The 26,467-nt window shown below is 51.6% G+C and overlaps 19 protein-coding genes across 19 annotated transcripts; 11 read left to right on the top strand and 8 right to left on the bottom strand.

Annotated features, from left to right (window-relative positions):
• Positions 1–10: 10 nt before the first annotated feature.
• HPODL_04426 (Vanadate resistance protein) lies at positions 11–1,444 on the bottom strand (the record flags this gene model as incomplete). Its single annotated transcript, XM_014079226.1, has 2 exons — positions 11–1,358; positions 1,401–1,444. The coding sequence occupies 2 exons, from the start codon at positions 1,442–1,444 to the stop codon at positions 11–13; spliced, it is 1,392 nt and encodes a 463-aa protein (XP_013934701.1).
• An 88-nt stretch (positions 1,445–1,532) lies between these two features.
• On the bottom strand, positions 1,533–3,254 carry HPODL_04425 (Phosphoglucomutase-3; the record flags this gene model as incomplete). Its single annotated transcript, XM_014079225.1, has 1 exon — positions 1,533–3,254. One exon carries the CDS (start codon positions 3,252–3,254, stop codon positions 1,533–1,535), a length of 1,722 nt encoding a protein of 573 aa, XP_013934700.1.
• Positions 3,255–3,557: 303 nt separating this feature from the next.
• HPODL_04424 (uncharacterized protein) lies at positions 3,558–4,739 on the top strand (the record flags this gene model as incomplete). Its single annotated transcript, XM_014079224.1, has 1 exon — positions 3,558–4,739. One exon carries the CDS (start codon positions 3,558–3,560, stop codon positions 4,737–4,739), a length of 1,182 nt encoding a protein of 393 aa, XP_013934699.1.
• A 412-nt stretch (positions 4,740–5,151) lies between these two features.
• On the top strand, positions 5,152–5,829 carry HPODL_04423 (uncharacterized protein; the record flags this gene model as incomplete). The annotated part of the gene is made up of 1 exon (XM_014079223.1): positions 5,152–5,829. One exon carries the CDS (start codon positions 5,152–5,154, stop codon positions 5,827–5,829), a length of 678 nt encoding a protein of 225 aa, XP_013934698.1.
• A 41-nt stretch (positions 5,830–5,870) lies between these two features.
• HPODL_04422 (uncharacterized protein) lies at positions 5,871–6,668 on the bottom strand (the record flags this gene model as incomplete). The annotated part of the gene is made up of 1 exon (XM_014079222.1): positions 5,871–6,668. The coding sequence occupies one exon, from the start codon at positions 6,666–6,668 to the stop codon at positions 5,871–5,873; it is 798 nt and encodes a 265-aa protein (XP_013934697.1).
• Positions 6,669–6,826: 158 nt separating this feature from the next.
• On the top strand, positions 6,827–7,813 carry HPODL_04421 (Casein kinase II subunit alpha; the record flags this gene model as incomplete). Its single annotated transcript, XM_014079221.1, has 1 exon — positions 6,827–7,813. One exon carries the CDS (start codon positions 6,827–6,829, stop codon positions 7,811–7,813), a length of 987 nt encoding a protein of 328 aa, XP_013934696.1.
• Positions 7,814–7,946: 133 nt separating this feature from the next.
• Positions 7,947–9,998, top strand: HPODL_04420 (Alpha-actinin-like protein 1; the record flags this gene model as incomplete). Its single annotated transcript, XM_014079220.1, has 1 exon — positions 7,947–9,998. One exon carries the CDS (start codon positions 7,947–7,949, stop codon positions 9,996–9,998), a length of 2,052 nt encoding a protein of 683 aa, XP_013934695.1.
• A 108-nt stretch (positions 9,999–10,106) lies between these two features.
• Positions 10,107–11,519, top strand: HPODL_04419 (Mitochondrial distribution and morphology protein 34; the record flags this gene model as incomplete). Its single annotated transcript, XM_014079219.1, has 1 exon — positions 10,107–11,519. The coding sequence occupies one exon, from the start codon at positions 10,107–10,109 to the stop codon at positions 11,517–11,519; it is 1,413 nt and encodes a 470-aa protein (XP_013934694.1).
• Positions 11,520–11,547: 28 nt separating this feature from the next.
• On the bottom strand, positions 11,548–11,814 carry HPODL_05266 (uncharacterized protein; the record flags this gene model as incomplete). The annotated part of the gene is made up of 1 exon (XM_014079218.1): positions 11,548–11,814. The coding sequence occupies one exon, from the start codon at positions 11,812–11,814 to the stop codon at positions 11,548–11,550; it is 267 nt and encodes an 88-aa protein (XP_013934693.1).
• A 57-nt stretch (positions 11,815–11,871) lies between these two features.
• HPODL_04418 (NGG1p interacting factor 3 family) lies at positions 11,872–12,690 on the top strand (the record flags this gene model as incomplete). Its single annotated transcript, XM_014079217.1, has 1 exon — positions 11,872–12,690. One exon carries the CDS (start codon positions 11,872–11,874, stop codon positions 12,688–12,690), a length of 819 nt encoding a protein of 272 aa, XP_013934692.1.
• A 135-nt stretch (positions 12,691–12,825) lies between these two features.
• HPODL_04417 (uncharacterized protein) lies at positions 12,826–14,802 on the top strand (the record flags this gene model as incomplete). The annotated part of the gene is made up of 1 exon (XM_014079216.1): positions 12,826–14,802. One exon carries the CDS (start codon positions 12,826–12,828, stop codon positions 14,800–14,802), a length of 1,977 nt encoding a protein of 658 aa, XP_013934691.1.
• Positions 14,803–14,816: 14 nt separating this feature from the next.
• HPODL_04416 (Conserved hypothetical membrane protein) lies at positions 14,817–16,229 on the bottom strand (the record flags this gene model as incomplete). The annotated part of the gene is made up of 1 exon (XM_014079215.1): positions 14,817–16,229. The coding sequence occupies one exon, from the start codon at positions 16,227–16,229 to the stop codon at positions 14,817–14,819; it is 1,413 nt and encodes a 470-aa protein (XP_013934690.1).
• A 40-nt stretch (positions 16,230–16,269) lies between these two features.
• Positions 16,270–17,817, top strand: HPODL_04415 (Ypt/Rab GTPase activating protein; the record flags this gene model as incomplete). Its single annotated transcript, XM_014079214.1, has 1 exon — positions 16,270–17,817. The coding sequence occupies one exon, from the start codon at positions 16,270–16,272 to the stop codon at positions 17,815–17,817; it is 1,548 nt and encodes a 515-aa protein (XP_013934689.1).
• Positions 17,818–18,315: 498 nt separating this feature from the next.
• HPODL_04414 (uncharacterized protein) lies at positions 18,316–18,892 on the top strand (the record flags this gene model as incomplete). The annotated part of the gene is made up of 2 exons (XM_014079213.1): positions 18,316–18,414; positions 18,452–18,892. 2 exons carry the CDS (start codon positions 18,316–18,318, stop codon positions 18,890–18,892), a joined length of 540 nt encoding a protein of 179 aa, XP_013934688.1.
• Positions 18,893–19,562: 670 nt separating this feature from the next.
• HPODL_04413 (uncharacterized protein) lies at positions 19,563–20,594 on the top strand (the record flags this gene model as incomplete). Its single annotated transcript, XM_014079212.1, has 1 exon — positions 19,563–20,594. One exon carries the CDS (start codon positions 19,563–19,565, stop codon positions 20,592–20,594), a length of 1,032 nt encoding a protein of 343 aa, XP_013934687.1.
• A 282-nt stretch (positions 20,595–20,876) lies between these two features.
• Positions 20,877–22,400, top strand: HPODL_04412 (putative membrane protein; the record flags this gene model as incomplete). Its single annotated transcript, XM_014079211.1, has 1 exon — positions 20,877–22,400. One exon carries the CDS (start codon positions 20,877–20,879, stop codon positions 22,398–22,400), a length of 1,524 nt encoding a protein of 507 aa, XP_013934686.1.
• A 50-nt stretch (positions 22,401–22,450) lies between these two features.
• On the bottom strand, positions 22,451–24,079 carry HPODL_04411 (T-complex protein 1 subunit eta; the record flags this gene model as incomplete). The annotated part of the gene is made up of 1 exon (XM_014079210.1): positions 22,451–24,079. The coding sequence occupies one exon, from the start codon at positions 24,077–24,079 to the stop codon at positions 22,451–22,453; it is 1,629 nt and encodes a 542-aa protein (XP_013934685.1).
• A 91-nt stretch (positions 24,080–24,170) lies between these two features.
• HPODL_04410 (mitochondrial division protein 1) lies at positions 24,171–25,754 on the bottom strand (the record flags this gene model as incomplete). Its single annotated transcript, XM_014079209.1, has 1 exon — positions 24,171–25,754. One exon carries the CDS (start codon positions 25,752–25,754, stop codon positions 24,171–24,173), a length of 1,584 nt encoding a protein of 527 aa, XP_013934684.1.
• A 97-nt stretch (positions 25,755–25,851) lies between these two features.
• On the bottom strand, positions 25,852–26,433 carry HPODL_05265 (uncharacterized protein; the record flags this gene model as incomplete). Its single annotated transcript, XM_014079208.1, has 1 exon — positions 25,852–26,433. The coding sequence occupies one exon, from the start codon at positions 26,431–26,433 to the stop codon at positions 25,852–25,854; it is 582 nt and encodes a 193-aa protein (XP_013934683.1).
• Positions 26,434–26,467: the final 34 nt, after the last annotated feature.

Here is a 26,467-nt window from a genome sequence, read left to right as displayed (position 1 = left end):
TATACATTACTTAATGACTGGCCTTGTTCAGGCGCCGCCGCTTCTTTCTCTCCAGCCGCGAGATCTGGATCAGGTCATCCTCGGAAGGCTCGTAGATATGCCATATCGTGTAGTGGGGCAGCCCGCCGACGCGGAAGCCCATCTGCTTGCTGAGTTTGCCGAACGCCTCGGTTTCGGCGTGGTTCATGAACGTGAAAGCTGGGAAGTTCGAGCCTTGGCGGAACACTTTGGCCTTCGCGAGGATTGAGACGCCCCCGACGCCGTCCAGGTCGACAATCTCGTCCGGGTTGCCGTTGGGTTCCCGGATATACGCGAGATGGACACGCCAGGTCGGGTACTCGGCGTACCCTTCGACGATGACGTCGTCCTCGTTGAGCGTCTTGGCGAGCTCGAGTCCCTCTTTGGATTCTATCCACGAATTGAGATCATACGGCTGCTCGTTGCCCAGAAACGTCGGTAGCGGTCTCCAAACATTGGGCACCACCACGTCGAATGCTGGTGAGAACTTCATCATGTGCTCCAGAATGTCGCCTGGCGACGTCTCAATGTCCACGTCTCGCCAGTACACCCACGAGTGGTACGGCTTGAGTGCCGTACTCAAAAGCCAGTTGCGGGCGCGTCCCATGAGCTTCCGGCGGATACCCTGCACCTTGACGTCGTGCCTATCGCTGAACCCTTGTCCAATGACCTGCCCGAAGTCTTTTTGGTATATCTGCACCGATCGGAAGGGTTTAGTGTATTCTGAGTGGTATGGCGGCGAGTACGCCTTGCGAACGTTGTCCACGTAGTCCTGTGGCATGTACTGCAAATACAGGTCGCTCGAGCCAACGATGGCTCCCGACGGCGTGTTCGACTCCTTCTTGTCGAGCAACTCCAACAGCGTGCCCTTCTGCATTGCCTGCGTGTACTCAAAAAGTGTCTCCAGCGTGGTGTCGTCCTCTGAGCAGTCGCTCACTAGAAAAGCTATGTCTATCAAACTGTGGTCGTATGTCATGTTCATCATGTTGCGGAACATCAGGGGCAGCACCTTGGCAGCGTTTCTTAGCGGCACCAGCAACAGAACAATCTCCTTGTTCTCTCGCCCGTTTGCCGTGCCTTGGTATTCTTCTAGGTCATAGAACTCGACCGTGTCTGGCCACGCGTCGTCTTCTTCTTCGGGAATACCCGTCTCTTTCGGCCACAATTTGCTTTCTGGTGGCGCCGGCTCTGAATTCACAATCTGTGGCACAAACTTCGCCGGTTTGCGGCCGCGAATCAGTAGAAATACCACCACCACGGTTATTGTGATGCTAATGATGTTGATCCATTTTCTTCGTCCGTGCCGCCTCTTTTTCGGCTTTATCTCGTAGTTGCTGGCCCTGAGTATTAGCAGTGGTTCCAGGTGTCGTTCGCATACTTACAGAGGTAGTTCTGTTTTCTTCGGATGCTGTCCAAATCGCAGCATGCTCTGTATTAGCTCGACTACAAGCCCTTTTTTATTTTTATTTTTATTTTTTTCGCCATACAGGATTTGGAACGGTGCACGACGCTGATCAAACACGTTCAGTGAGGCCGTGGAGGTCGGGCTTGAACCACTCTGCGCGCAAAAGGGCCCACACCTGCCGCGCAAGCGCGTCTGCTTTGGCCTCGCTCGAGCTCCTGGCTTCGATGTACACTTTGAGCTTTGGCTCCGTGCCCGAGCCGCGCGCCGTGAACCTGATCTCGTCGTCCTCGTGCTGCAAGGAGACAGTGATCATCTGCGACGAAACGTCGACGGGCAACGTTGGTTTTGAGTCGGGAGTCGTCGAGTCGTAGCCAACAGTCAGGTCGCGCCATTTGGTCACGGTGAACTCTCCGATCTGCTTGGGATACGGATTGCCCGTGCTCCTGATATGCTGGAAAATTATTTCCATCGCCCGTGCGTCGGGCACCACGTAGTATCCGTTGCACTCTTTAAAGAAGCCATATTTTTCGTACCCCTGCTGTAGCGTCTGGAGCGCGTCGGTGTCGTTGTCGAGCCAGTGCTGGTACATCTGCAGAAACATCACCAGTGCAGAGATCCCGTCCTTGTCGTGGACCACGGGAAACAGGAACCCTATGGCTTCCTCGAACGCAAACGGGCAGTCGTAGCCCGCGTTCTCCAAATCGATCACCTTGTTGCCGATCCATTTAAAGCCCGTCAGAGTGTCCTGGAAGTGGAACCCCTCGACGGCGGCCATTGCGGCGATCATTTGCGATGAGACAGTCGAGTTGACGAGATACACGTTGCGGCGGTCTTTTTTCTGCGACACCACGTATTGCGCAAAAAGATACCCGAGCTCGTTGCCCGACAGCTGTCTCCAAACGCGGTTGATTTTCACCGCCGCGGAGAACCGGTCCGCATCAGGGTCGTTGGCTACCACCACTGAAATGCCCTGCTTGTCAGCCTGCTCAATGGCAAGGTCCAATGCTCCTTTTTCCTCTGGGTTAGGGAATTTGACTGTTGGGAAGTCTGGATCCGGCAGACATTGCTGCTCGACAGGTACGAGCACTCCGTGGGGTACAACCTGCGAAATGAACTCGGCCCCCACGCCGTGCATTGCCGTGTAGACGGCTTTGAATGAGAACGAGGTGTTTTTGAGTAGCACGGATTTGACTTTGCGTGAGTACCTGCCAATAATCTCGTCTCTCACGAACAGCAGCTTCTCGCTATGTTGCTCAAACACCCGCGCAGTGTCCCAAGTGGAGTCCCTAAAGACGATATCGAGATTCGCTAGAATGCTATGCTGGATCCGCTGGTCGTGCGGCGGGATGATCTGGCAGCCATTGCTCCAGTACACTTTGTACCCGTTGTCGTTCTTTGGATTGTGGGAGGCGGTGATCATAACCCCCGCGCTGGCGGAGTACTGGTCCACGGAAAAGGGCACTAGTGGGGTCGCAGCCAACCCCCCACCCAAGTAGTAGACTGTAAAACCCTTGATAAGGAACACTGCAGCCGTGAGCTCCGCAAACCTTTGAGAGTTATGGCGGTGGTCGTGGCCCACAACCACAGATGGCTCATCGGCCACGCTCTTCACATACTCAGCAAGACCCTGCGAAGCCTGCACCACGGTAACGTCGTTCATTCTGTTGAAGCCAGCGCCCATCGGGGCACGCAGGCCTGCTGTGCCGAACGTCAACCGCGAGCCCAGTCTCTCCTCCAGTGCAGCAGTGTCACGCTCAGCTACCAGCTGCTCGATCTCGCGCCGAGTTGTAGGGTTGACGTCAATTGCGAGCCATTGATCTGCCGACGACATAAAATATTATTATCAAACAACTTACTTAGCCACACCGCCTTGCCACATGGTCTTAACAAAAATTATTGCACGCGTTGACATTTCCCTAACAAGAAAAATTCCAAACTGGGCTAATTTCGTGCATGTCCACGACTGCCTGATTTTTTGCCAATTTTCACTCCCAGATATCACCCATCTCTTGTGTCCGTCCCACTCAACTCATTGGCACAGGCTGTCCAAACGTATAACCCACTTTGTCCCGTTTTTGACACCCTTGCACAGCACACCACCACGGCTGCACAACGTCAATTTGAAACGGGCAGCATGTCTGAAACATTTTTTGACGAGTCGCCCACTAAAAAAAGACGCAGAGGAAGGCCTCCTACAAAAGCTAAAGCGGACGCTGCCATAGTCGGCGAAAGCACTCTTACTTTCTCTATCAACCCCAGCATGAACGCCTACAGCAACTCTGCCGCCACGATTCGCCAGGGAGCCGTGTGCTCCACGCCGGTCATGAAGATCAGCCCCAGTCGCCGAAGGGGCGGCGGGTCGCAGTCGCAAACACCCACACCCACGCCGCGGCGCAGACAGCCGGTGCCTTCGCTCAAGCCGATCCAGGAAATCAAGGTGGCGAAGGCGCACCACGAGCTTGTGTCTGTGACACAGCCGCAAAACGGGCTCGACTCGTCGCCGGTGTCATCGTCGCGCTCGTCGCCATCAGACAAGAATTTGCAGAGCTCACAGGTGCACACATCGCCACTCAACGCGGCAGACAACGTGCCCAAGCCAGACCTGAACCCGTCGCTCTTGCAGCCGACAGACATCTTTGCACCAAAGACGCCGAAAATGCCTGGCACGCCTTTAGCGAGGGTGCCGCCCTCAACGCCCATCTCGCATTTCTCGCACGTCCTCAGCTCGTCGCCTATGTACACCCACTGGTACGCGCAGACCCCGCACGGAAGAGTGGCGTCGACGCCGAACAGCCTGGTGCCCAAGCCGCTGCGGTTCGAGGACGTCAGACAACCTGCGACGCCAGCAACTCCCGCGCCGCACAACCAAGGACTCGGGATCTTGGCCTCGCGCCACCGGTCGCTGCCGCCGAAGCACGATCTCGAAAAAATCACACAGCAACTACAGAGCAAACTGCGCAAGACCCAGTCCCTCGGCGATGCCGCGCAGGGCAAGGAAAAAACTGGCTTTTCTGCAGATTACCAGGTCACGGTCCAGATCAATAGCGACGGCAAGGCTGCTGTTGTGACCAAACGGCGCAAGCTGGTGCAGCCGCTCACGCCGGCCACTTATGGCCCCCATTTCACGGACGGGTTTATGTATGCCATGGACCCGCCTCCAGGGCTCAAGATCGGCATCGACCCATATGTGGTGGGTGTTTCGTCGACCGAGTTCGAGATGAAGTCTCCCTACATGCTAGCCGAGGGCGCGCAAGACGCGGCCAAGACCCAAAGCGACGCGCGGTTTGCTTTGCGTGAGCTACTTAACGATCTATAGTCACTAATATAGGGTGTCATGTGATGCAGGCGTTGCGGCGCAAGCGAGCGAAAAAAATAATCCGAGTTTCTCCCTTACGCCGCAATTTGCCCCTCCTCGAAATTATATGCCTTGCTGTCTGCCTCGTACTTTATTATCTTCCATCTTCTCCCCACTAACGTGCTATTTCTTTGGCATGTGCCCTTGCTGACCTGCCCCCAGACGAAACTTAATGCTCGCTCGGGTTTTCGTGGGCTCCATTCTCGCTCGGGCTCAGAGTCTATTGTTCCTGGCTGCGTACTATTACTGCAGCAATATTTCATATGTCATTTCTATTATGCAGCAATGCCAAAGATCTCTCCATGTATGGAATTCGCCAGCCTATGTATAAATATTCCCCACATCCTTTTCTCCCTATTATTTTTTTTCGCACATGGTCTCCCCTTATCCCAGGCTCGTCCACCAGTTCATGGACGACAACTTTCTCCAGGAGTACGGCCATGAATCGTGCACCAAGCTGCCGTTGATTCCCGTGCTGTCGTCCTCGTTCCAGACCCCACTGGCGTCGTTGCGAGCCGTGGATTACTTCTCGGCAGAGCTTTCCGAGGACCAGTACTTCCGGTGCTGGATCTCCATCACAAACAACCGGTTTATGAAACCGTACGAACTGTCCAACTTCCACAGTGTGCGCGCCGCCAAGCCAGACTCGCTCGTCGAGGACCTCCAGGTGTTTCTGCCGTGCACATCGTCTGCCCGCCTCGAGAACGCCTGTTGGCGCGCATGGCAGAAATCCAGAAACAGGCTGCCGGAGCTGAACCCGGCAGAAATCAACTGGCACAAGGAAAACGACATCACCGCGCTCTACGGCCCGGTGCTCGAGTGCTCTTTAAGGCCACACCTCGCAGAGCCGTCCGGCGACGAGCTCTCCGACGACGAGCTCTTCAGCTGCAGCAGTGGCTCCTCGCTCACATCTGTGTCCTCGCTTCCCACGCGCGGCCGACAGCGCATCGGCAAACGCCCCAAGAGAGTCTCTTTCTGCGACCAGGTCGCACGCAGAGACATCGTCGGCGACGCCGTTTTCGACTGCACATACGCGATGGACACTCAATGACGGGATGTATGTAGTATTAGCATGAGTTGATGAATCATAATCTATAGCTCCTCCAGATGTAGCTGGATTGTGTTGCGCACAACGTTGGCCAGCTTGTCTGCGGCGGGCTCCTGCTGCTGGCGGAGCTGCCGTCGGAACAGGAACCGTGCCGACTTCAGCGCAATCCCGTAGAGCTCTTTGCACTCGTCCTTACTGAGCCGCGATTGCAGCCCCAGACGGCGCACCTCGCGCGCGGCCAGCCGCTCCACCGTCCGGTTGAATTTTTCCCCCACGTTGTGCTCGCGCGGCGCCCGCGTAAGCCGGGGCACCTGCGGCAGCTGACTGTTGCGTTTCTGCAAATAAGTGTCCAAGACGCTATTTTCCCGTCGCAGACGCGACGATTCGATAATTGCGGCGCTGTCACTGGGCACCTCGCAACCAATTGCTGTTGTAGCAAGCCGTTCAGCGCGGCGCACAAACTCGTTATCCAGATCCAGCACCACGCCCTTGATCTCCACGTGATCCTCCTCGAGCCGTGGATACAACACGACGTACCGCTGGCTCTGATCCGTTTCCAGCAAAAACCCGATAATCTCGCCGCGTTCAAAGTCGCAGTACACCATGATCTCCTGGAACATGGCCTCGGAGTCCTTATTCGCCGTGTACACGCTGAAAATGCCCGTCTTGCTGGCACCGACGAGCCACACCGGCAGCCGGTGCACGTCGACAAGATCGACGGCCACGAGCCGGCGAAATTGCGGGAGCTCGACCGCGTCGTCGACGTGGAACTCCAGGCCGTCCAGCGGCGAGCGCATGCCGTCGACCTCGCTGCTGACGTCGTAGCGGCCGCCTAGCTTCATCCCATGAACCAAATAAGAAAATATTATTTCCACACCCCTGCACGGTCGAAGTTATCGTCCCGTCGGCCAGCGTGCACAAATTTTTTAATCCCGTAAGACACCTAGACTTATTGGAAAAGCCTGCTGTGTCCGCCAAAACGAGTCTGCAGCACGCCACGATGTCTTCCAAAGTCTACTCCGTCGCTAGGGTGTACGCGGACGCCAACGAGATCCGTCCGAGAGAGTACTGGGACTACGAAAACTACAAAATAGAATGGGGCAACATCGCCAACTACGAGATCATCTCCAAGATCGGCAGAGGAAAGTATTCTGAGGTGTTCACGGGCGTGAACGTACTGAATAACGAGCCTTGTGTGATCAAGGTGCTCAAGCCCGTCAAGCTGAAGAAGATTCACCGTGAAATCAAGATCCTCAAGAATCTGACCGGGGGCCCCAACATCATCAAACTTTACGACCTTATTCAGGACCACAATTCGAAAATCCCGGCTCTGATCTTCGAGAAGATCAACAACGTCGACTTCCGTGTGCTGTACCCGAAATTCACGCTCGATGACATCCGCTACTACTTCACGCAACTGCTGCGTGCCCTGGACTACTCGCACTCGATGGGCATCATCCACAGAGACGTCAAGCCCCAGAACATCATGATTGACCCTCTTACGAAGACGCTGAAACTGATCGACTGGGGGCTGGCCGAGTTCTACCACCGGGGGATGGACTTCAACGTGCGTGTTGCCTCCAGATACCATAAGGGTCCGGAGCTGCTCATTAACCTGCAACAATACGACTACTCGCTGGACCTGTGGTCTGTGGGGGCCATGATTGCGGCCATCGTGTTCAAAAAAGAGCCATTTTTCAAAGGCGACTCCAACACCGACCAGCTGGTGAAAATCGCCAAGGTGCTGGGCACAGACGACCTCCACAAATACTGCAATCGGTACGGCATCAAGCTGAGCAGCGATTACGACGACATCCTCATGACGTATCCGAGAAAGCCATGGAGACACTTTATCAATGAGAACAACAGACACCTTAGTGAGAACCCGGCCGTGATCGATCTCATCGACCATCTCGTCAGATACGACCACCAGGAGAGGCTCACTGCGAAGGAGGCCATGGCGCATCCGTTTTTCCGCGGCTCGTGAGGCTGGTGTAAATATAATCATATAGCCGACGCGTCGACTCTGGGTCGATTCCTAATTTGAAACATGCAAACTATAAAAATCCAAAACGGTAATTTAAATTAAAACAAGCCTCCCAGCTTATTCCTTTCTTTTCATGTCCGACACCCTGATCATCAAGTCCATCTCGTCCCACGACGTGTCGCTCAAGGACTGGATACAGGTGCAGGAGAAGACGTTTTTGCGTTGGATCAATTCCAAGCTCCAGACCCACAACCACCCTCCCTTGCTTTCTCTTGCCGATCTTGGTTCCGGCGTCGATTTGTACAATCTGCTCAAATGTCTTGATCCGGACTTTAGCCTGCGTCCCATCTACCAACGACCAAAACTCAAGTTCCAAAAGATGGAGAATCTTAATCGCATACTGGACTATCTCAAGCACCGTCAGAGCCTCCAGATCCACAATATCGGCGCAGAGGACATTGTGGACGGTAATTTAAAGCTCACGCTCGGGCTGATCTGGCTGCTTCTGCTTAACTACACCGTTTTTGACAACTCTGACGAGGCCGACACGTTTAGCAAAAAGGAGCTTCTGCTCCGATGGTGCAAGAAAGTGACCGGCTCCTATGCCGACATAAGAATGACCAACTTCACATCGAGCTGGTCCAGCGGCCACGCCTTCTGTGCACTACTCAACTACTTCAAGCCAGACCTGCTGGACTACCAGAAGGCCGCGAAGATGACAAACCTGGACAGACTGGAGCTGGCCATGGCGGTGGCAGAATCCGTGGGGATTTCGCGGCTGCTCGACCCGGAAAACGTCGACTGTCTGAAACCGGACGAAAAGAGCATTGTCGCGTACGTGAGTCTGTTCTACGACCGTTTCAACAAGGAACCTGTGCGAGACACCGTCGGCATAAAGACGCGACTCGAGACGTTTCTGGGCGTGGTGACCGAGATCACGGGGCTCAAAACCAACTATCTGGAGAGTCTGGCACGGCTGATCGAGCGCATGCGCGAGACGCTGGACGCGATGCAACGGCTGGGCGACGACGTGGCGGCCAAGCACGCGTTTCTAAGGAGTTTCCGGACAGGCAAGAAGCGGCAATTCCTGGAACAGTACTCGAAGCTGGAGTCGATGCGCAGCAAGATCAATTTGATGCTGGTGGAGTTCCATTTCAGCCAGCTCTCGGAGCCACAGGGCTGCGCGCTTCAGGACTCGTTGGGGCTGCTCAGGAAAGTTGTTGCACAGGAGCAGACGCTGAGCAGCGACGTGGCTGCGCAGCTGGCACAGTTAAAAGAGGACTCTTTCAGTAAACTGCGCCACCTCAGCCACAAAGTGAGCGCGGGGCTTGACCTGATCGAGAACGACGTTCTGCAGCTGTCGGACGTGGCCGAGGCGCAGATCAACGAGCTGCCCGAGATCATGGGCGATCTGCAGACCATGGAGAAGCTGTATGAGCGGCTACGCGGCTCGAAGGAAGAGTTCTGTCGCAAGATGCAGGTGATGGACCAGAGTTTTGATTTCAAAGAAACGGAGCAGCTCTACAGGGTGGAGGAGCTGGGGTTCCGCATCAAGCTGGTGCGCCACATCATTGTGGACAAGCTTACGTTCATTGAGACGCAGTTCGACAAGAAAGAGCGCATCGTCAAGCGGATGAAGACGTCAAGCGAGCTGAGCTCCGTGCAGTTGTGCCAGCTCGAGATGATCTTCGACAAATTCGACCAAGGCGATAAAATGTACCTGAACAAGAGCGAGTTCCGCGAGGCGATGACGTTCATCTACCCATCTTTGAGCACAAGCGAGGCAGATAATTTATTTGAGTATCTCTATGCGTCCACCTCCGACATCACGCGAGGAGTGAAACTCAAGCAATTTCTGGAGATACCCGGGCTATTCGGCGAAAAGCCCGACAGAGAGAGCGAAATGGTGGACCTGACGAGCCAATTTTACTACGAAGCATTTGAGGAGGCCAGTGGTGGCCGAGGATTGGTCAGCAAGGCTGATCTGGAGCGACTGCAGCTGGATTCCCGACTGGTGGCAGGCATAAAAGAGGTGTTTGAGAGGGAAGATGACAGTTTTAACTACTCGCGGTTTTTCGACGGCGACGACACGCTACTAGCCGGGCGGCCCGTGCAGCTGGACTGCGTGCTGGACGGGCTCGGCAGCGTCAATATAGACGAAGGGTCTGTAGCGAATGACATTTAACGAATAAATATGCATTTTTCTATTATATTCCCGTTTAGGCAATCACAAAAATTTTCCCCCGCGGGCAAAAAAAAAGGCTGGTACGATTTTTATCTTGTGATCTTATTGATGTCTTTTCAGATCAATTGGGAGGCCATAGAAAAGCAGTCGTTCTCGTCTTACACGCGGGAGCTGCTGAATGAGGCCCTTAATTCGGGAAAGAGACCCAATATTCTGTCGTCCGACATCAAAATTGTCGACCTCAACTTTGGGCACATCTCACCAGAGTTCGAGATCCTTGAAATCGGCGACCTGGCCCCAGACCGGTTCAGGGGCATCTTCAAGTTCAAGTACGACGGCGATGCGTCTGTGACTGTCAACACAAAGGTCAGCGCCAGTCCGCTGAAAATATACAACAACAACATCTACGACGACCTGGTGGAGAAAAACAAAGCGTATGCCAGGGACTGCAAACAGCTGGCCGAGTTTGTGAGTCCGCAGTTCAACGGTTCCGATTGCAATTTTGATATTCCGTTGAATCTAACGTTGGGAAAGTTCAAATTGAGCTCAATCATTATTATTGTTTTCAATAAAACAAAGGGACTCACACTGGTGTTCAAGAATGATCCGCTGGAATCCATAGAGGTCAGCTCCACGTTCGACCGGATCAAGCCGATCGCCAAATTTCTGCAGAAGACCATCGAAACGCAGATCAGCGAGCTGTTCAAGGAGTTCCTGCCAAGCTATCTCTACAAGTTCAGTCTCAAGTACACAACACAGTCTCTCCTGCAGTTTCACCAGGACCTGCTCAATGAGGAGCAAGACCTTCAAGAGAAACGCGTTTTGCTGAAAGATGTTGACCCGGAGTTCCCGCTGCGTATTTCTCCCGGCAGTCTGATGCGTCTTACCAGAATCGCCAGCTCGAGACAGACGCTTGCTTTGGGCGGCTCGCTTTCTTGTGACCGCATGAATGACGATGTGGTTACCAAGAGTTTCGCCAACGCCATTCTGGCCGCAAGCAACACCCTAAGCTGGAATAGAATCCACCTGAGCAATGCCGACATGCAGTACGGGTCCATGGGCCGCAAACTGGAGGTCATCAAAGATTTCCAGTCTAGATCGTTCTTCAAGAATGCCCACGACGGTGTAAAACCAAAGAGGAGAGTCATCAAGCTCAACAAGTCCAAACAGTCTCCGCCACCGGAAGACTCTTTCGCAGAAAGTACCGAAGAATCTATCCCAATGTCTGAAAGCAGTCCACCATCTACAGCTTCTACGCTGGTCGAAGAGACTGCTGAAAAGCTTCCAGACACTCCCGTTTTCCCGAATAACAACTATTTGTCATCGCTACAATTCAAATTGGCCAAGAAAACAGAGCCGGGACCTCCAACTGCTTTCAAAGTGCCAGAAAAGCCCACGCATCACATTGACCAGCTTGAGCACCTCGAGATCCAGTCTCGTAGACTCAAGCTGGAAAAGCTGCTGGCCAACCACCACACAACGACGCCTTTTTACGACTCGCCGCCTCCATATTCTGTATAGTGAACATATATTCAACGCGTATTAACTATCACACTCCAAACATTTTCTTTTGCTCGTCCCACTCCTCCTGTGTAAACACCTTTTGGGTAAATGCGTGGATATTGCTAATCTCCTCTTTCAATGCCCCGTTGACCATTCTATGTCTCATCAATTTATTCTTTCCCCTGAACACGTCGCTGACAATGATCACCGCGAAAGCCTGCCCACAGCCACCGGACATATCCTGGACCTCTACCTCCGTGGCCTGGAGCCGTTCTTTTATGATTTGCGTCAGTTTATCTGCTGTGAGGTCCATAAAAATAATAAAAAAATGTGGCTAAAAAAATAAATTAAATTAAACCCTATTTTTTTCATGTCTTCTCCAGCAAGATTTCAGCGAGTCGTTGCCGGAATCCAGAAACTGTATCCAATTGCGTATGCAGACAGCTCCTGGGACAACACTGGGTTGCTGGTGGATGCTTCAGGAGTTAACAAGAGCGAGAAGTTCCACATTCTCCTGACTGTCGACCTGACCCAGTCTGTGGTTGAGGAAGCAATTAGGGCCCGGTCGAGTCTCGTTCTGGCGTACCATCCTTTTATCTTCCGCGGCCTGAAAAGCATCACTCCGAATGATCCTCAGCAGAGCTCGCTGATAAAACTGATCCACCACGGGATATCTGTATACTGTCCTCACACGTCTGTGGACGCAGCCAAGGGAGGTGTGAACGACTGGCTGGCCCTCGCATTGGGCGAAATAAGGGAAAAAGCCGTGATTGAGAAAAATGCGGCCGACGAGGACGTGGGGATGGGCAGGCTCGTGACCCTATCGCGTCCCGCCAGCCTCAAAGAGCTGGTGCCTAGGATAAAAACCCACTTAGGAATCAACCATCTCCAATTGGCTACGAAAATAGACCCGGACACCGCTGCCGTTACGACCGTTGCCGTGTGTGCCGGATCGGGGGGTTCTGTTTTCCGGAACTTGGATGCCGATTTGTACCTAACGGGAGAGCTTTCGCACCACGAAGCTCTTTATTTTAAGGAGAAAGGCTCAAGCGTCATTATCTGCAACCACTCCAACACAGAAAGGGGGTTTCTTTCCGTTCTAAAGGAGCAGCTGGCCCGCGAGTTTGACGATCCGGAAATCACCATTGATATTTCTGCCACCGACGAAGATCCGTTTGTTATTGTGTAGTGCTGCTTTCTGGCCGTGCCTATATAAATCTGCTTTGCACTGGCAAATCCATATCATATATATTTTGCCTCACGTCACCCCCGCACCAAGCGTACATATCTTGCGAAGAATTCGAACTTTTCTGCAAGACTACACATGTCGGAGCTGCCGTCCGACTCGTCGCAACAAACTGGACATATTGTGCACACGAGTCTGTCTTCAGCGTCGTCGCCGGAAAATTTCCACAAGGTCAGGAACCCTCTGTCGAAACTCAGCAAGGCCGCATTCCACCGACCTACGACACCGCCTGCTCCCTCAGAATCAACAGTTGGTGCATCGAGGGACGCCGACTTCGTGCCCATGTCAAAGCAGCCGTCACGTCTATTCAAAATCACAAAAAAAGCTGGCAAGCTTGCCACAGAGATCGCCAGCGACCTTGCCTTTGGAACGTATAAGGAAGATGAAGTCGACCCGCGCTTTGAGGAGTACAAGCTTAGGAGATTGCACGAACGAACGTCAAAGCACAACTCCGACGTCGAAAAGGTCAAGCAAGAGATCATCGAAAAGGGCACCGAGGTGTATTTGGATCACCTGCGGTTTTTCCTCAACTACATGGATCAAAGCGAGTTCAACGATCCGATCGACTATGCCATCACCAGAAGAGACCTCTGGCTCAACTGGTACAAACAATTTCTCATTAACTTGCGTGACGAGGTTGAGGACTACGAGAAACTCGTCGAGGAGCGCAAGGAGATGCATTCCCATCCCGAATCAGCATACCAGCACATTAAGCACGATGCGGACTATAAACTGAAAACAAAGCTCCACGAACTCTCATCCATTTCGCAGCCAGCACTGATTCAAAGCCTGCAAAGTTCCATGTTCAACGACAAACGGGTGGTGCTCTTGCTGCTCTGGTTTCTGCAAATCATCAAGAAATTGCTAAATCAGCCAACGATGATCAACAAGGAGGTGCTGGAGGCTCTGAAAAATTTCCAGGATACCGTCGACCCGTCGCTTGAGGCAGAACTCTGCGAGGTGTGCGTCGTCACGAGCAACAAAATGATATCCAGCAATTTGAAAGACACGCCTGCCGAGGAGATCCAATACATAGCAGAAGGCTCTATTCTGGGAGCACACGTCGAATTCCTCAACGGGTGGCAGGTCAGACATGACAACCCGCAATTCCATACAAACTTCGTCAGTGTGACCGACAGTCTACGAAAAGTCATTGACCGCACAAATAAGGGCGTGCTTCCAGAGGTTTATGTTGACCAGTATCCGAATTTCAACCATCCTATCCTTGACGACCAATTTTACGAATTCCATCTTAGCAGAGACGAAAAAAAATTCGCCGAGGAGTACTCCTCCTTCACCACCATCGCCAGCGATGTGTTGCCACTGCGCGACGCGTCCCAATCGTGCGTCTGTTGTCCGGACTTTGCACTCACCGTGACAGAGAGCAACCTCAAATCCACGTTCGCCGAGTTCAAAAGAGTGCTCAAACCAAACGGATATCTCCAGCTCTACCTGTGGGACGTTGAGAACGAGCCAAGCGACCCCAAACACCAGACTGACAACGAAATTCTGCGTCAGTGCGTATGGAAACAACTAGCACAGTATAATAAGGGTCGCAACAGCGTGATCAACAATATCAGCTCTCAGGCCGTCCCGCTACTGCGGGAGCTGGGATTCAAAAAAATTCGTTTCTGCAACATCGGCTACCCTTTGATCTCCACTCTATCAGAACACACAGACATAGCAAGCATGATGCAAACGTCGGATTCTGAGCGCACAGCCTCGACAGTCTCCACGACCCAGCTGGGCTACAAGGATCCACGGGTGAATGCGCTTTTCGAGTTCTACACCAATTACATCGAGTTCCTCATGTTCGCTAAAATCCTGTCGGTCTTCCAGCTGGTAGAAACGCTCAAGTACCAGGCTACTAAGGAAAAGGTCACCAAGCTGGGCGACCAGGAAACCCTGGACTTGATCAAGTTGTTTATTGACTACAAGCTCAACGGGTGCACTGGAAAGGTGGTGCAAAAAAAATTCCCAGACCTTCCTCAACGACAGGACGCTGTCAGAAGCGAAGGAGTGGGCTACTCTGTGGTTCTGATCGCAGAAAAATAATTAGCTAGGTTTCATTAAACATGTTCTTCGTTCTGCTCTCGAATGCGTCTTAGTAGCCGTTCTTCTTCAGATTCCTCTTCCGACTCCGGCTCGACTTGCGAGAGTTGACGGATATCGTGCACCACAGGGTCTCTTCTCCTGTCCCCGCGGATGATTGGCCGCGAAACTAACGACGTTGGAGGCACGATCATCTGTTTCGGACTGTAGATGTACACTTCATCCGGCAGGTACGCGTTGGAAGCGGTGGTGCTGATCTCTTTTTGTTTTAGTGACTTCTTGAACTTGACAAATTTCGGTTTGAGATTGAACCTTTTGGAGTATCGCGAGTCTGTTTCCTCAAACAGCTGACGACCTAGAACTCCCTGTTTCTGGCGGTACTTGTCCAGCTGGTACATGCGGTTGAGCCACTCCCAGGTGACCACGTTGACAAGCAGCGAGCATGTGATGTTGAATATTTCGGCGAGCCGACTAACCCACGGATTGGCCAGGTCGGCAATATAGAAGGCGACAGCCGCGTTCGCGCAGAGCTCCATGAGCAGCGTCAAAGGCAGAACGGTAGGCTTGAAAGCGAGATCTTTGCGGGAAATGGCGTACACTTGCAAAAGACAGTCGTAAAGCACCGATAGCGATATTCGCAGCAGATACATCACCACGGGCAGAATGACAAGCGCAACATTCTGATCCGCGGAGCTATTCGCCTTGGAGGCCAGTGTTGAGGCTGCCCAGATGATTTGCGAAATGATTGCGAGACTGACTCCGACCACCAGGATCAGCTGCTGTTCTCTTTTACGAGAAAACATTTTTTTGATCACCTCGATCTGCGTCAGAAGCAACAGAAAATAGCTGATGATGTACACGATGTTGAATCCAAGCGAGTCAGTGATGGATTGGACGAGCTCCAAAGCCGAGACATGTCCTTTAGCATGTTGTCTGGACAAGTAGATGAGCGAGTAGATATAGATTGCCATCAGCTGTCCGGTAGCCAGCAAGCTCGATATCTTCATAATCCATGTCGGTTTCAGTGATCTAATGTGGTGCTTGTTGAAAAGAATGGCTGTCAGAAACACCGCAAAAACGGCAGCTGTGCTGATCACAAAGATCGCAGGATACACAGAGTCGCGGAACACCAAAGACGGCGAGGTATTCTGCTCGTCCACATACTCCGTCCAGCTCTCCTCAAATATTGGCAGCCTTGGGATGCCCAGTTTGGTCAAAAACATGTTTGTGGTGTACAGCACCGGTTGCTCTGAGACGCACAAGTGGCTGAAGTACGAGTCTTCGTCAACGGCGAAGACGCCACTCGCCGACACGATAAAGCCCTGCCATAGTTCGATACTATCACATATAGCATAATCGGCCGTCTTCTGCGGATTTCTCCACAGCACTAATTTCTGATGGACCTGGACCGTATCATTCAAAAATCGCATTTATTTAAGGTTTTTTATTTTAATTTTTTCCTCTTGTCAAATGGACACGGAAGTCTCATTTTCCACGCCAAACCTGGTGGAGGAGCACTCTGACGCGCTGGCGCGTCACAATTCTGACGGCGGCTATAGCCTGATAGACTACTATGCGGAAACCCGCAGGGAGGAGCCCTTCACGCTAGTGAATCCACCTCATAAAAAGACCTTGACACGAACAGAGTCGATCCAGTCGCTCAAGAAGTCGCGAACGTCGCTGGAGCGGGTCCAGAGCAAAATCGGCGAGTCGATCAATCAGGAGCCAAACCGATTGAACGCCATTCTTGCCAGCGACAGAGACAGGTATGGGTTTCGCAAAAGTAATCATTATGTCAAAACCGAGGACTACGACGAATGGTGGACGCAGTACTCCCAGTACCTGGCGCGGAGGAAAAAGAAGTGGGAGAAGTTGATGGCGAAAAACGGTCTGCTGGTTGCCAAGAAGGGCAGTCCGACCAGGTTTCCCGCCCGATCTGAGGAGCTGCGCCGCTACGTTCGCAAAGGCATTCCGGCAGAGTGGAGGGGCGACGCCTGGTTCTATTTCGCCAAGGGTTACGATAAGTTGAAGGATAATAAGGGTGTTTACGACAAGTTGGTCGGCGAGACCATGAACATGATCAACGAAAATACAGAGGCTATTGAGAAAGACTTGCATCGAACGTTCCCGGAGAACGTTCATTTTAACGACATCACGCGCAACGGAATTACCGAGGAAAGCCCGTTGCTGCAGACCTTGAGACGCGTCCTCAAATGTTTTTCCAAGTACAGACCCTCGATCGGTTACTGTCAGTCGCTTAATTTTATTGCCGGGTTATTGCTGGTATTTTTAGACGAGGAGCGTGCATTTTGGATGCTCGTTATTGTGACCGAACGGTATCTACCTGGAATCCACGAGTTCAATTTGGAAGGAGTTAATGTGCACCAGGGCGTGCTGATGTTGTGTTTGAGACAGTATCTGCCGAACGTTTGGGCTCTGATCAACGAGAGCTCGCATTCCAACAATAATTCGTTCCTGTACGATCTGCCGACGCTGTCGTTCTGTACAACCAGCTGGTTCATGAGCATTTTCGTCGGTGTGCTTCCGATCGAAACCACCTTGCGGGTCTGGGATTGTTTGTTTTACGAAGAGTCGAAAGCGATATTTCAGGTTAGTCTGACGATATTCAAACTGTTGGAGCCCCAAATGGTCGATCTCAGCCACAAGCGGTCGGAGGACGACGGCATTTTGAGTGCAGAGCTTTTCCAGATGATCCAGAACGCCCCAAAGCGGATATTGGACGCCAATGCGTTGATGGAGGAATGTTTCAGATATTCGAGCTTCAGCAAGCTTTCGCAGGAGGAGATTCAAAATTGCAAAAAATATGTCATTGAGAGCCGCAGCAGGTACAATGAACTGATCAAGCGGCGCAGTGCAGTTGGCATGGACGAGCAGGAACGCAAAGAGCTGATGCGCACTGCTGTTCTCTTGGAGAACAAGCAGATCGGACTCAAGAGCATGAACTGGAATGGCCGTCTTAACAGCCGTATGCGGCGTATCCAGCAGCGTATCCGTTAGACTGGCCCATTTGGCCGTGGCACCAGCACGTCCAGACTTAGATACCCGCTTCTTCGAGGACTCACAAATTCGACTGGGATGCCGCGGTTTTTCAGATCAGCATTGACATCCCGGATGTATATTTCTAATTCGTCTGCATATGTTTTATCCCATCGTAATCTTGACAAAATGCCGAACGTGAGGGTGTCCAGTAGCAGATAGGGGCCCCATTTCCAGGAATATTGGTTCTCCAGCAGTTTATTGACGTTGGCGATGACTTGTTCCACCTCTTCCTGCTCCAGGTACAAGGCCAATGGCGTTCCGAGGTCTGTGCCGAACCATTGGTCGTCAACTAGCACCTTGGGCTCAAAACGGTCGTATTGGTCGAGTTTGAAATTTGGATGGTCGACCGTCGCGACGCGGGCAATTCTAATTACTCTTAAATTTGTATCGTCCGAATAAACGTTAGGAAAGTGTGTCACTTTTGCGTCTCCAACAGAATATACGTGATAGTTGAACATGAGTGTTGTTTCCGAGCTGGAATTTGCTAATAAATTCCAGAGCTTGATAAACTTTGTCTGTCCCGAGAGAACAACCAGGGAAATAAAATACACAAACGTAAGTACATTGCCAGATTAAAAATAGCTAACTTTAGTGTGGATTCGGACATATAAATACTCCGGTGTTTTACCGTGGCGGCGAGCGGTCCATTGTCAGCTTGACTATCAAGTCTCTCCGTGCTCCTAAATTCGAGCACGAATTTAAGTTCGATTCTACGACCTCGATTTACAAGGTGAAGGAGGAGCTGGCAAAAACAATTGGCAGTTCTCCGGACCATCTCACATTGATGCTCAAGACGAAGACTGTCCATGACGAGGACCTGCTGGAAAAGTACGCCACGGAAGGATCGTTGAAATTGAATGCCATAGTGAAAGCCAAGCCAGAATCTACAGAAACGACACATCAAGCTCCCCAGGCTACATACGGCCTATCACCCGAGGCATGGGCCAAGATCTCGCAAATTCTGGAGTCGGAGATCGTTGATGAGACTGCCAGAAACCAGTACTTGCAGAAGCTGAAGAGAGTGAGAATTTGAGCACAGATTAAAAGCACCGGCGTAACAAGTGATTGTTTAATGTAGATCCAATTGAATCCTGGAATCTAAGCTGTTGTTACTCTGCAGGCCCATGCTCGTGCTAGGCCCTCTCTTTGGGCGTGTATCCACGCTATCTTACACGCTATCTTACGCCAGCCTGTTTATCCAGTATGCTCATTATTAAATAGCTGTGAATAATCTGACCGCAATGTGTCGAAAGCAACTACAGCAGGACACAGGTGGTTCTATAACCCAACCAATTCTCTAACTAATAACTGTGGCAAGTTTCTAGATATTGTATCCAGAATGCAAATGTCAAATTGCTGCCTGAAGATAAGGCACGAACTGAAGGGCAGCAACGATTGGCAGATTGGTGATTTCGTCACACTAGAATCAGGCGCGTTGGCACTCCAGACTGCAAAATCCCACTTCATTTTGAAAGCACTATCTGTCAGTCCACAATGCCCGTGGCAGCTTTCAGAAGCAATATCGGCACGTGTGATATCCTCGAAAAGAGCATTTAATTAGTAATTGTCCAAGTGCACTATCTCGTATTTTTACGGCACGGAAAACATTGATGGCTATCTAAAACTTGTGAAGATCAGCACCATCACCGAGCACATAATTTCTGTGTCCATTTTTAATTTATATTTTTTGATCTGGACATGGTATGTCCCACTCTAATACACTAACCTTGCTCCATTTCGGCGCAGGTAATCATGCAGAAGATCCCGAAAAATTCAAGCGATTGTTCAAAAAGGCCCTGAAGTCGAGAGTTCTACAGTCGGACGGAACAGACCACGCTGTCTCGCAGATTCGCCAACTGATCGCCGTTTCTTCAGTTATAGAGGACAGTTCGCTGACCAACACAGGAGTGACGTCCTCAATTGCTCGGGATGGAACGATCCAGTCCGATTCAAGCATCTTTGTCTACGACCGAATAGCTAATAAACACAACCAATCGTCGCTATTAGCTAACACGGCAGCACGGCCCATTGCCGAATGTGCATATCAGTATTTTGCGCAACAGAAAAAAAACGACCTTGGGCTCACGCCCCCGGTGACCCTCGTGGGGGTGACCGACCATAATATCGAAATTAGCGACCGCATGAGCCAACTCTACGAAAGGTACAGAAACGACCTTGACCGAATAGACTCGATCGAGAAAAAAATAGCGTCCTCCATAATTACAGACACCATCGGCGTTTCGGTGATTGACAAGCACACAGCGTCCACGGGGGTCTCCTCGGGTGGCAGTCTGTTTAAAAAACCCGGGCGAATTGGATGCTCGGGCATAGTCGGCGCTGGCTGCTACACCGCACAAAAAAATGGAGCCCTGGTTAATGTTCTATGTTCAGGAAACGGCGAAGACATTATCCAGATGGACCTTGCGCGGTCTGTATGCCGCCATATTCTTGCCAACTGCCACCACGGACGCCTGGTATGCGATCTCGCGGCAGAGGCGGTTTACGACGCAGCGCAGGAGGTGGATCTGCGTGCCCTGGACGACAATTTTAATCCGAGGCTGTATGTCGGAGTCGTTGGCTATTTTGAGTCGCCGGACCAGTTCCGGACGGTTTTCTATTTCCACACCACTGAGACATTTGTGTTTGGTTACGCCACTGGCCTGTCCAATGAGTTTTGTTTCAGCAGACGTCCAAAGTTACAGGCTGCCACCAAAGGTCAAATGTACGTTAAATAATAAAAATAGATCTGTGGCTGGTGATATTTGGGGCGAAACTTTTGCACAAAAAATACTCTGTGGCTAATAGTTGTTTTGCGTCTCTTGATGGACTTGTCCAGACTACTCCCTGACTCTGGACATTTATCCAGCCTTTTCGAGCGTGAAGAGGTGGGACAGGAAGCCTATACGCCTGACCAACGACATTTGATTCGAATATGCTCCATCAGCTCCTCGGCCACCTCCATAGTCTGTGGACTGGTTGCCTTCTACACATTGGGGATGATACACCCTAGAAAACGTATGTTCCGCCACGTCCTGATTGCCATACTGATTGCCTTTGACTTTCTCAAAGCCATTGTGTTGCTTGTGTACCCAGCAACATCCGAGAACACCTCTGAAGGGTCCGTGGAAAACATCAAATTCCTCAACGCCATAGGATGGCTAACGTGTTTCAGCATCGAGGGCGCTGACCTCATCATCGTTTGTTTTGCTGTGCACATCGCGCTTCTGATTTTCCGCCCTGCTGTTTCCCAGCATTCAACTGGTGAAGGCGGTCTTCATACTGTTCGAAAATACGTCTACACTTTGACGTTTCTCATTCCCGTGATTCTCAGCTCACTCACGTTCGCAGGAGACCAGAGGTACGTAGACCAAGTCAGCTGGAGTTACATGGAGCCGCTTTCTGCGGTCTGGTATCTGACCTGGATCATCCGGTACTGTATTGCCGTCCTGATCGCCACAATCTATGTCTCGGTCTATTTCTACGTGATGCGCCAATATAGGGCCGTGAGCAGCAAAATGGATTTCGTCAGCAGTCAGAAGCGCGGACTCGTCTCTGAAGTTCTGCAAGACTCGGTCATGTACAAAGTCGGCCAGTTGCTGCTGATGCTCGTTTTCCCAGACGTGCAAATAAGTGCCAAATTGCATGGGAAGGACCTCAACACGGACACAGACATCGAAAACATGGACAATCTCCGCCACCACGATCCGGAACTCGCGGATTATCGCCCTCCGCAGTCTCCACAGTCGCCGAACCAAGACCGATCAAGACACGAAGTGGGATTGGATATCCAGCAATTGCTGCACGAAGAAGCAATGGAAAGACTCCGAATACGACAACTACAGATCATGCGACAGATGAAGGTGGTCTTCATCTATCCCGTTTCCTATATCCTGCTCTGGCTGTGGCCGTTTGTGGCCCAGTGCTACCAGCTGCAACGGGGTCGTCGAGCATACTACCATTTATGGGTGTTCTGCATCTCCTCCTTCTTCCAGGCATTCAACTGTACCATCGACACATTGGTGTTCCTGTTTAGGGAGCACCCTTGGGACCTTCGAGCCAGCAAAGTGGACCCCTATGCTGAACATAACTACTGCTGGCTCCGACGCAAACTCTCGTTTCTTCCGGGTTATAGGCTCGGCAGTACCACGATACGAAACGCTAATAAGACTTCCAGGCCGAACGTAGAACACCACGGCTCAGAGCTCGACATGCACGCCTCCGACTCCAGATCTAGCTCGATCGTGGACCCCAAAGAAAACTCGCACAATAATACGGTCAGCATGGCGGATTTCCTAAACTCCTCCGTCCCGAAAAGCTCTCAAGCAACGGCAAATCCTTCGACACGACGCAGCTCCAAGTTCAGCTGGCGCGCGTTTTCGCACATAGGCTCGTTGACCGAGTCAAACCACTCTGATGAACATAAGGATGCGCACAAAGAACCGGACTTTCGCAAAGGCAGCGTCACCAGCGGAAAAACGACCTCTACAGACGACAACGTCGAGATGGACCTGATATATTTTCTCAAAGAAGGGCGCCCGTGACGATATATGCAACTCTAATTTAATGAACCATTTTTTTATCTCTACTTAGCTTATCTGGGTATTCCTCTTCCTCTGCCCATAGGCTGTTGAGGCTGAGGCTCATTAGGCTCATTTTTGATCGTCTCGTCCACGCTCAGCACCAGAACAGCAGCCTCTGTAGCGCTCTGCAATGCATTCATCTTCACCAAAGCTGGCTCCCAAACAAATTTCTCGAAATTATTACTGATGGTCTCGCTCTCGAAGTCCAGTCCGTACCACACCTCTCCCTTGGAGTGCTGTGCTCTAAGGTTGTTTAGAAGATCAGTTCCGTCAAGACCTGCGTTCTCACATAGCTGTCTAGGAATTACTTCCAGAGCCTTAGCATAGGCCGCGATGATAAGCTGCTGTTTTCCAGCAATCTGTCTAGAGTAGTTTCTCAGGTGCTTGGATAGCTCCATCTCTATGGCTCCTCCTCCAGCCACCACGGCATTGTGTTTTAGAGCCCTCTTCACAATCATAATGGCGTCGTGCAAAGAACGCTCAACCTCGGCAATCACCTGGTCGGCTCCTCCTCTCAGAATTATGGTACAGGTCTTGGCAATTGGACAGCCTTCAAAAATGTTGTATCTTTCTCCGCCAATCTGGACTTCCTCAAATCTTTCACAAGAGCCCAGATGCTCTGGCTTGATATCTGAAACCGTCGTCTGGATCGACCCTCCGACGGCATGAACCACTCTTTCCATGTCCTGGGCAGGAATTCTTCCGGCACAGAATATGCCTCTATCAGCGAAATATTGGGTCGCTAAGTCGCCGATAGGCAGTTTCGAGAGCACGATGTTGGCTCCGGTAGCCACAATCGCGTCCAGTTTGTTCAAAATAATTTTCCACTCGGCATCCACGATTTCCTGGTAGTCTGCCACCTTGTCGATCCTGACCTCTGCATTATCTTTTTCTGCCTTCAATTCCAGTTCCACATTCAAGGACAGGATCTTGGGGTTGCTGAACTTCTTTGGCTGCTGCTCGAATCCGGCATACGAAAAGGCCTTCTTGAAAGCGACACCGTGAATCAATCTGGACTCGTCCATCGATCCGCCCGCAACTTTCTTGATTCCAATCAAGTCTTCGTCTAGATCGTCTCTATCCAGCACCAGCACAGCATCAACAGCCATTTTGGTGAAAAGCTCCTTGTTGTTTTGGATGATTTTAGAGGACATGGCTGTTTGAGCACATCTTTCCAGGAGTTGTCTCATCTCCGCGTCACTATGATCGGTGGCCAATTCCACCTGCAGCTCCCTGATTTTCTCACATGCAAGATCGCAGGCTTTACGGAAAGCTTTGATGATCACATGCGAAGGCATACCCTCTTCAATGAACTGCTTACTCTCCTTCAGAAACTCTGCCGCCAACAAGGCCACAGAGGTGGTTCCGTCTCCGACTTCTGCATCCTGCGACCGAGAAATATCCACCAAAATCTTAGCAGCGGGATGGACCACATCCAGGAGCTTGAGGATGGTGGCTCCGTCGTTCGAAATCGTCGTACGTCCGTTGTTCACAATCAAAATATCTGATCCCAACGGACCCAGCGTGGCCTTCAAAGTCTCCTGGATCGCCACACATGCGTTGATATTCGAAATGATCTGGCCACGGCCCTGCGAGGTGTCCGTGCCCTCTTTCAGCACAACTATGGTAGGAGTGGACATGAATAAAAAATGGCGAATAAAGAAATATTCGAACAAATATTTCGCGTCGACGGTTTTTCTTCACCTGCGTCGCGTCGATCGTCTATATACATTATATCTTCCACACACCTATGCTACCGTTGTCCCGGCCTTCCACCAGATAGCTGTCTGTGTAGCGGCAGAAAGTCACTGTCCCAGAGCCCTTGGCCACGTCCGTGTGAGCCTGGTCAATCCGGTCGTACAACTTCACTGTCTCCTCGCCCGCAGCACATGCCACTCGTTTCTCGTCGAACTGCAGTGACCGGATTTCGTGACTGTATGCAAACGAGTCCATCAACACCCCTGTTCTCAGGTCCCATATCCGGACAGACCGGTCCTGCGACCCCGTTACAATGCTGTGCTCATCAAATTGCAAGCACGTGACGGCACTCGTGTGACCAACAAGCTGGCGGATGATCTCTCCGCTACGCAGATCCCACAGACGAACAACGCCATCGCCTGTTCCGGAAGCTAGAGCGGCATCAAAGCACTGTAGCGCACCAATATATGGGGTCCCCATCTTAGCTGGGGCCTGCTTCCAGCTTCTTGAAGCCGCCCACATCACGTCGATTGTCTGAATGCACTGGCCGGTAGCCACGTCCCAGTGTCTTATGGTTTTGTCGGCCGATCCCGACACAATGGTCGACCCCGACATGCTCACGGCCGTGATCTCGTCCATGTGTCGCTCAAAAGTATGCAACAGCGGCTCTTCCTCGCCTACCTTGGTGTAATCCCAGAGTCGCAAAGACGCATCCAGCGATCCCGTCAGAACAAGATCTTTTTCCATCGCCAAGCACTCCACGCTCGACAGATGGCCCTCTAGTCTTCCAATGCACTCGTTTCTATTCAGATCCCAGACTTTGACGGTGTTGTCTAGCGAGGCAGACACAAGAGTGCCAAATGGAGCGTCGAATGCAAAGCAGGTCACTGCGTCATCGTGGGCCTCTAATCGCACTATCTCGCTCCCTGGACTGTAATACTGGTTCAGCGTCGAGGCATGTCTACGAACAGGGGCCGGCTCTGGAACGGCCCCTTCCGTCGTCTGGGCGCCTTTGTTCTCGAGGCTTTTCTCCACTATCCGGAGCAGTTTCTCCAGATCCGACTCCTCTTTCTCGTACTCTGCCACACGGTCAAACATTTTCTTGCGCAGACGATATAGCTGCTCGATTTTGGCGTCGAGCTCCTTGATGTCGCTCTCGGCAATGCCTTTTCTGATCTCCAACAGGTCCAACTTATAGTTCACGTCGTCCTTGTACTGGTGCAACTGAGCTACGTTCGTTGTCGACTTAATGGTATCAGCGTTCAGTCCCGCGGAGAGTCGTTTCGAGGGCGCAACTGCTTGCTCCAGGTCTGGCAAGATAGCACTGAATCCCTGGTATAAGGAGAACACGGTGTCTTCTTCGTCCTGTGTGGGGATCTCTGCCAGCAGCTGGTCGCTTACTATCTCTAGCCCGTCGTTTCGCGTAGTCTTGGACCTCCTTACAAGAGAAACACTGGTCCTTGCGTTCTCAGCATGTCTTTTCACAAGTTTCTGGCTCTTGAGGCCCCCAAAAGTGGACAATGCGTCCTTGTACGTCTTGTTGTTGAGCAAGCCTGCCTGGTCCTTGCTCACCAAAACCGACGCCGTCGTCGTCAAAGACTTGATCTGATCCGACATGGAAGGTACAAGTGAGAATATTTAAAATATTTTAGACTTTACGCACTTTTTTCGCAAGGAAACGACAAACCAGGGTATAATACATTTGGCACAGCATTTAGCTTCTGTCTTCCGACAAAGCCGCCAGCTCTGCTTCCTCCTTTTCAATCAGTCTAGCGACATCCTCGCCCTCCTCATCCGCGACAGCCACCACCATTTCGCCCTGGACTCCTCCCTGGACGCCTAAATGATTCCATATCACAAGTTCGTCTTGCATGGCCTCCAGCGCAGTTCTGTACTCATTTAATGCGGCCACAGCGCTTGTTGCGTCGTTAAGGTTTTCCTGGATCGCGTTTCTTTGCGACTCCTCGATTTTGTAGATAGATGCGTACTGCAGTAGTCGTTGGTACATCAGACTGAGCCGCACCATCGCATCCTCGTTTGAATCGTCTTTGATCTGCTCCAAAGAGCTTTTCACGGCAGCCAATTGTGGTACGCTGCCCTCGTCCACGTCCAACTGTGCTAGCGATTGACCCCTGAGCAAGATGAGCTCATCTTCCTGGATGTCGCGTATCTGCTGCGTAGTATCGAGTGATTCCAGCAGGGAGTTGCTGAAGATCCCTCCAGCACGGTAGTAGAGCGTTTGTATGGACTGGTTTATCTCGTTTATGCGTCGTAAATTGGTTTCCAAAACACTCATAAATAAACACCAAAGATCAAAATAGTAAAATATT

This window comes from Ogataea parapolymorpha, chromosome V (assembly GCF_000187245.1).
Source record: "Ogataea parapolymorpha DL-1 chromosome V, whole genome shotgun sequence".
Classification (NCBI taxonomy): Eukaryota; Fungi; Ascomycota; class Pichiomycetes; order Pichiales; family Pichiaceae; genus Ogataea; species Ogataea parapolymorpha.
The sequence above is the reverse complement of the archived record's forward strand: the minus strand, read 5'-3'. Positions and strand labels throughout refer to the sequence as shown.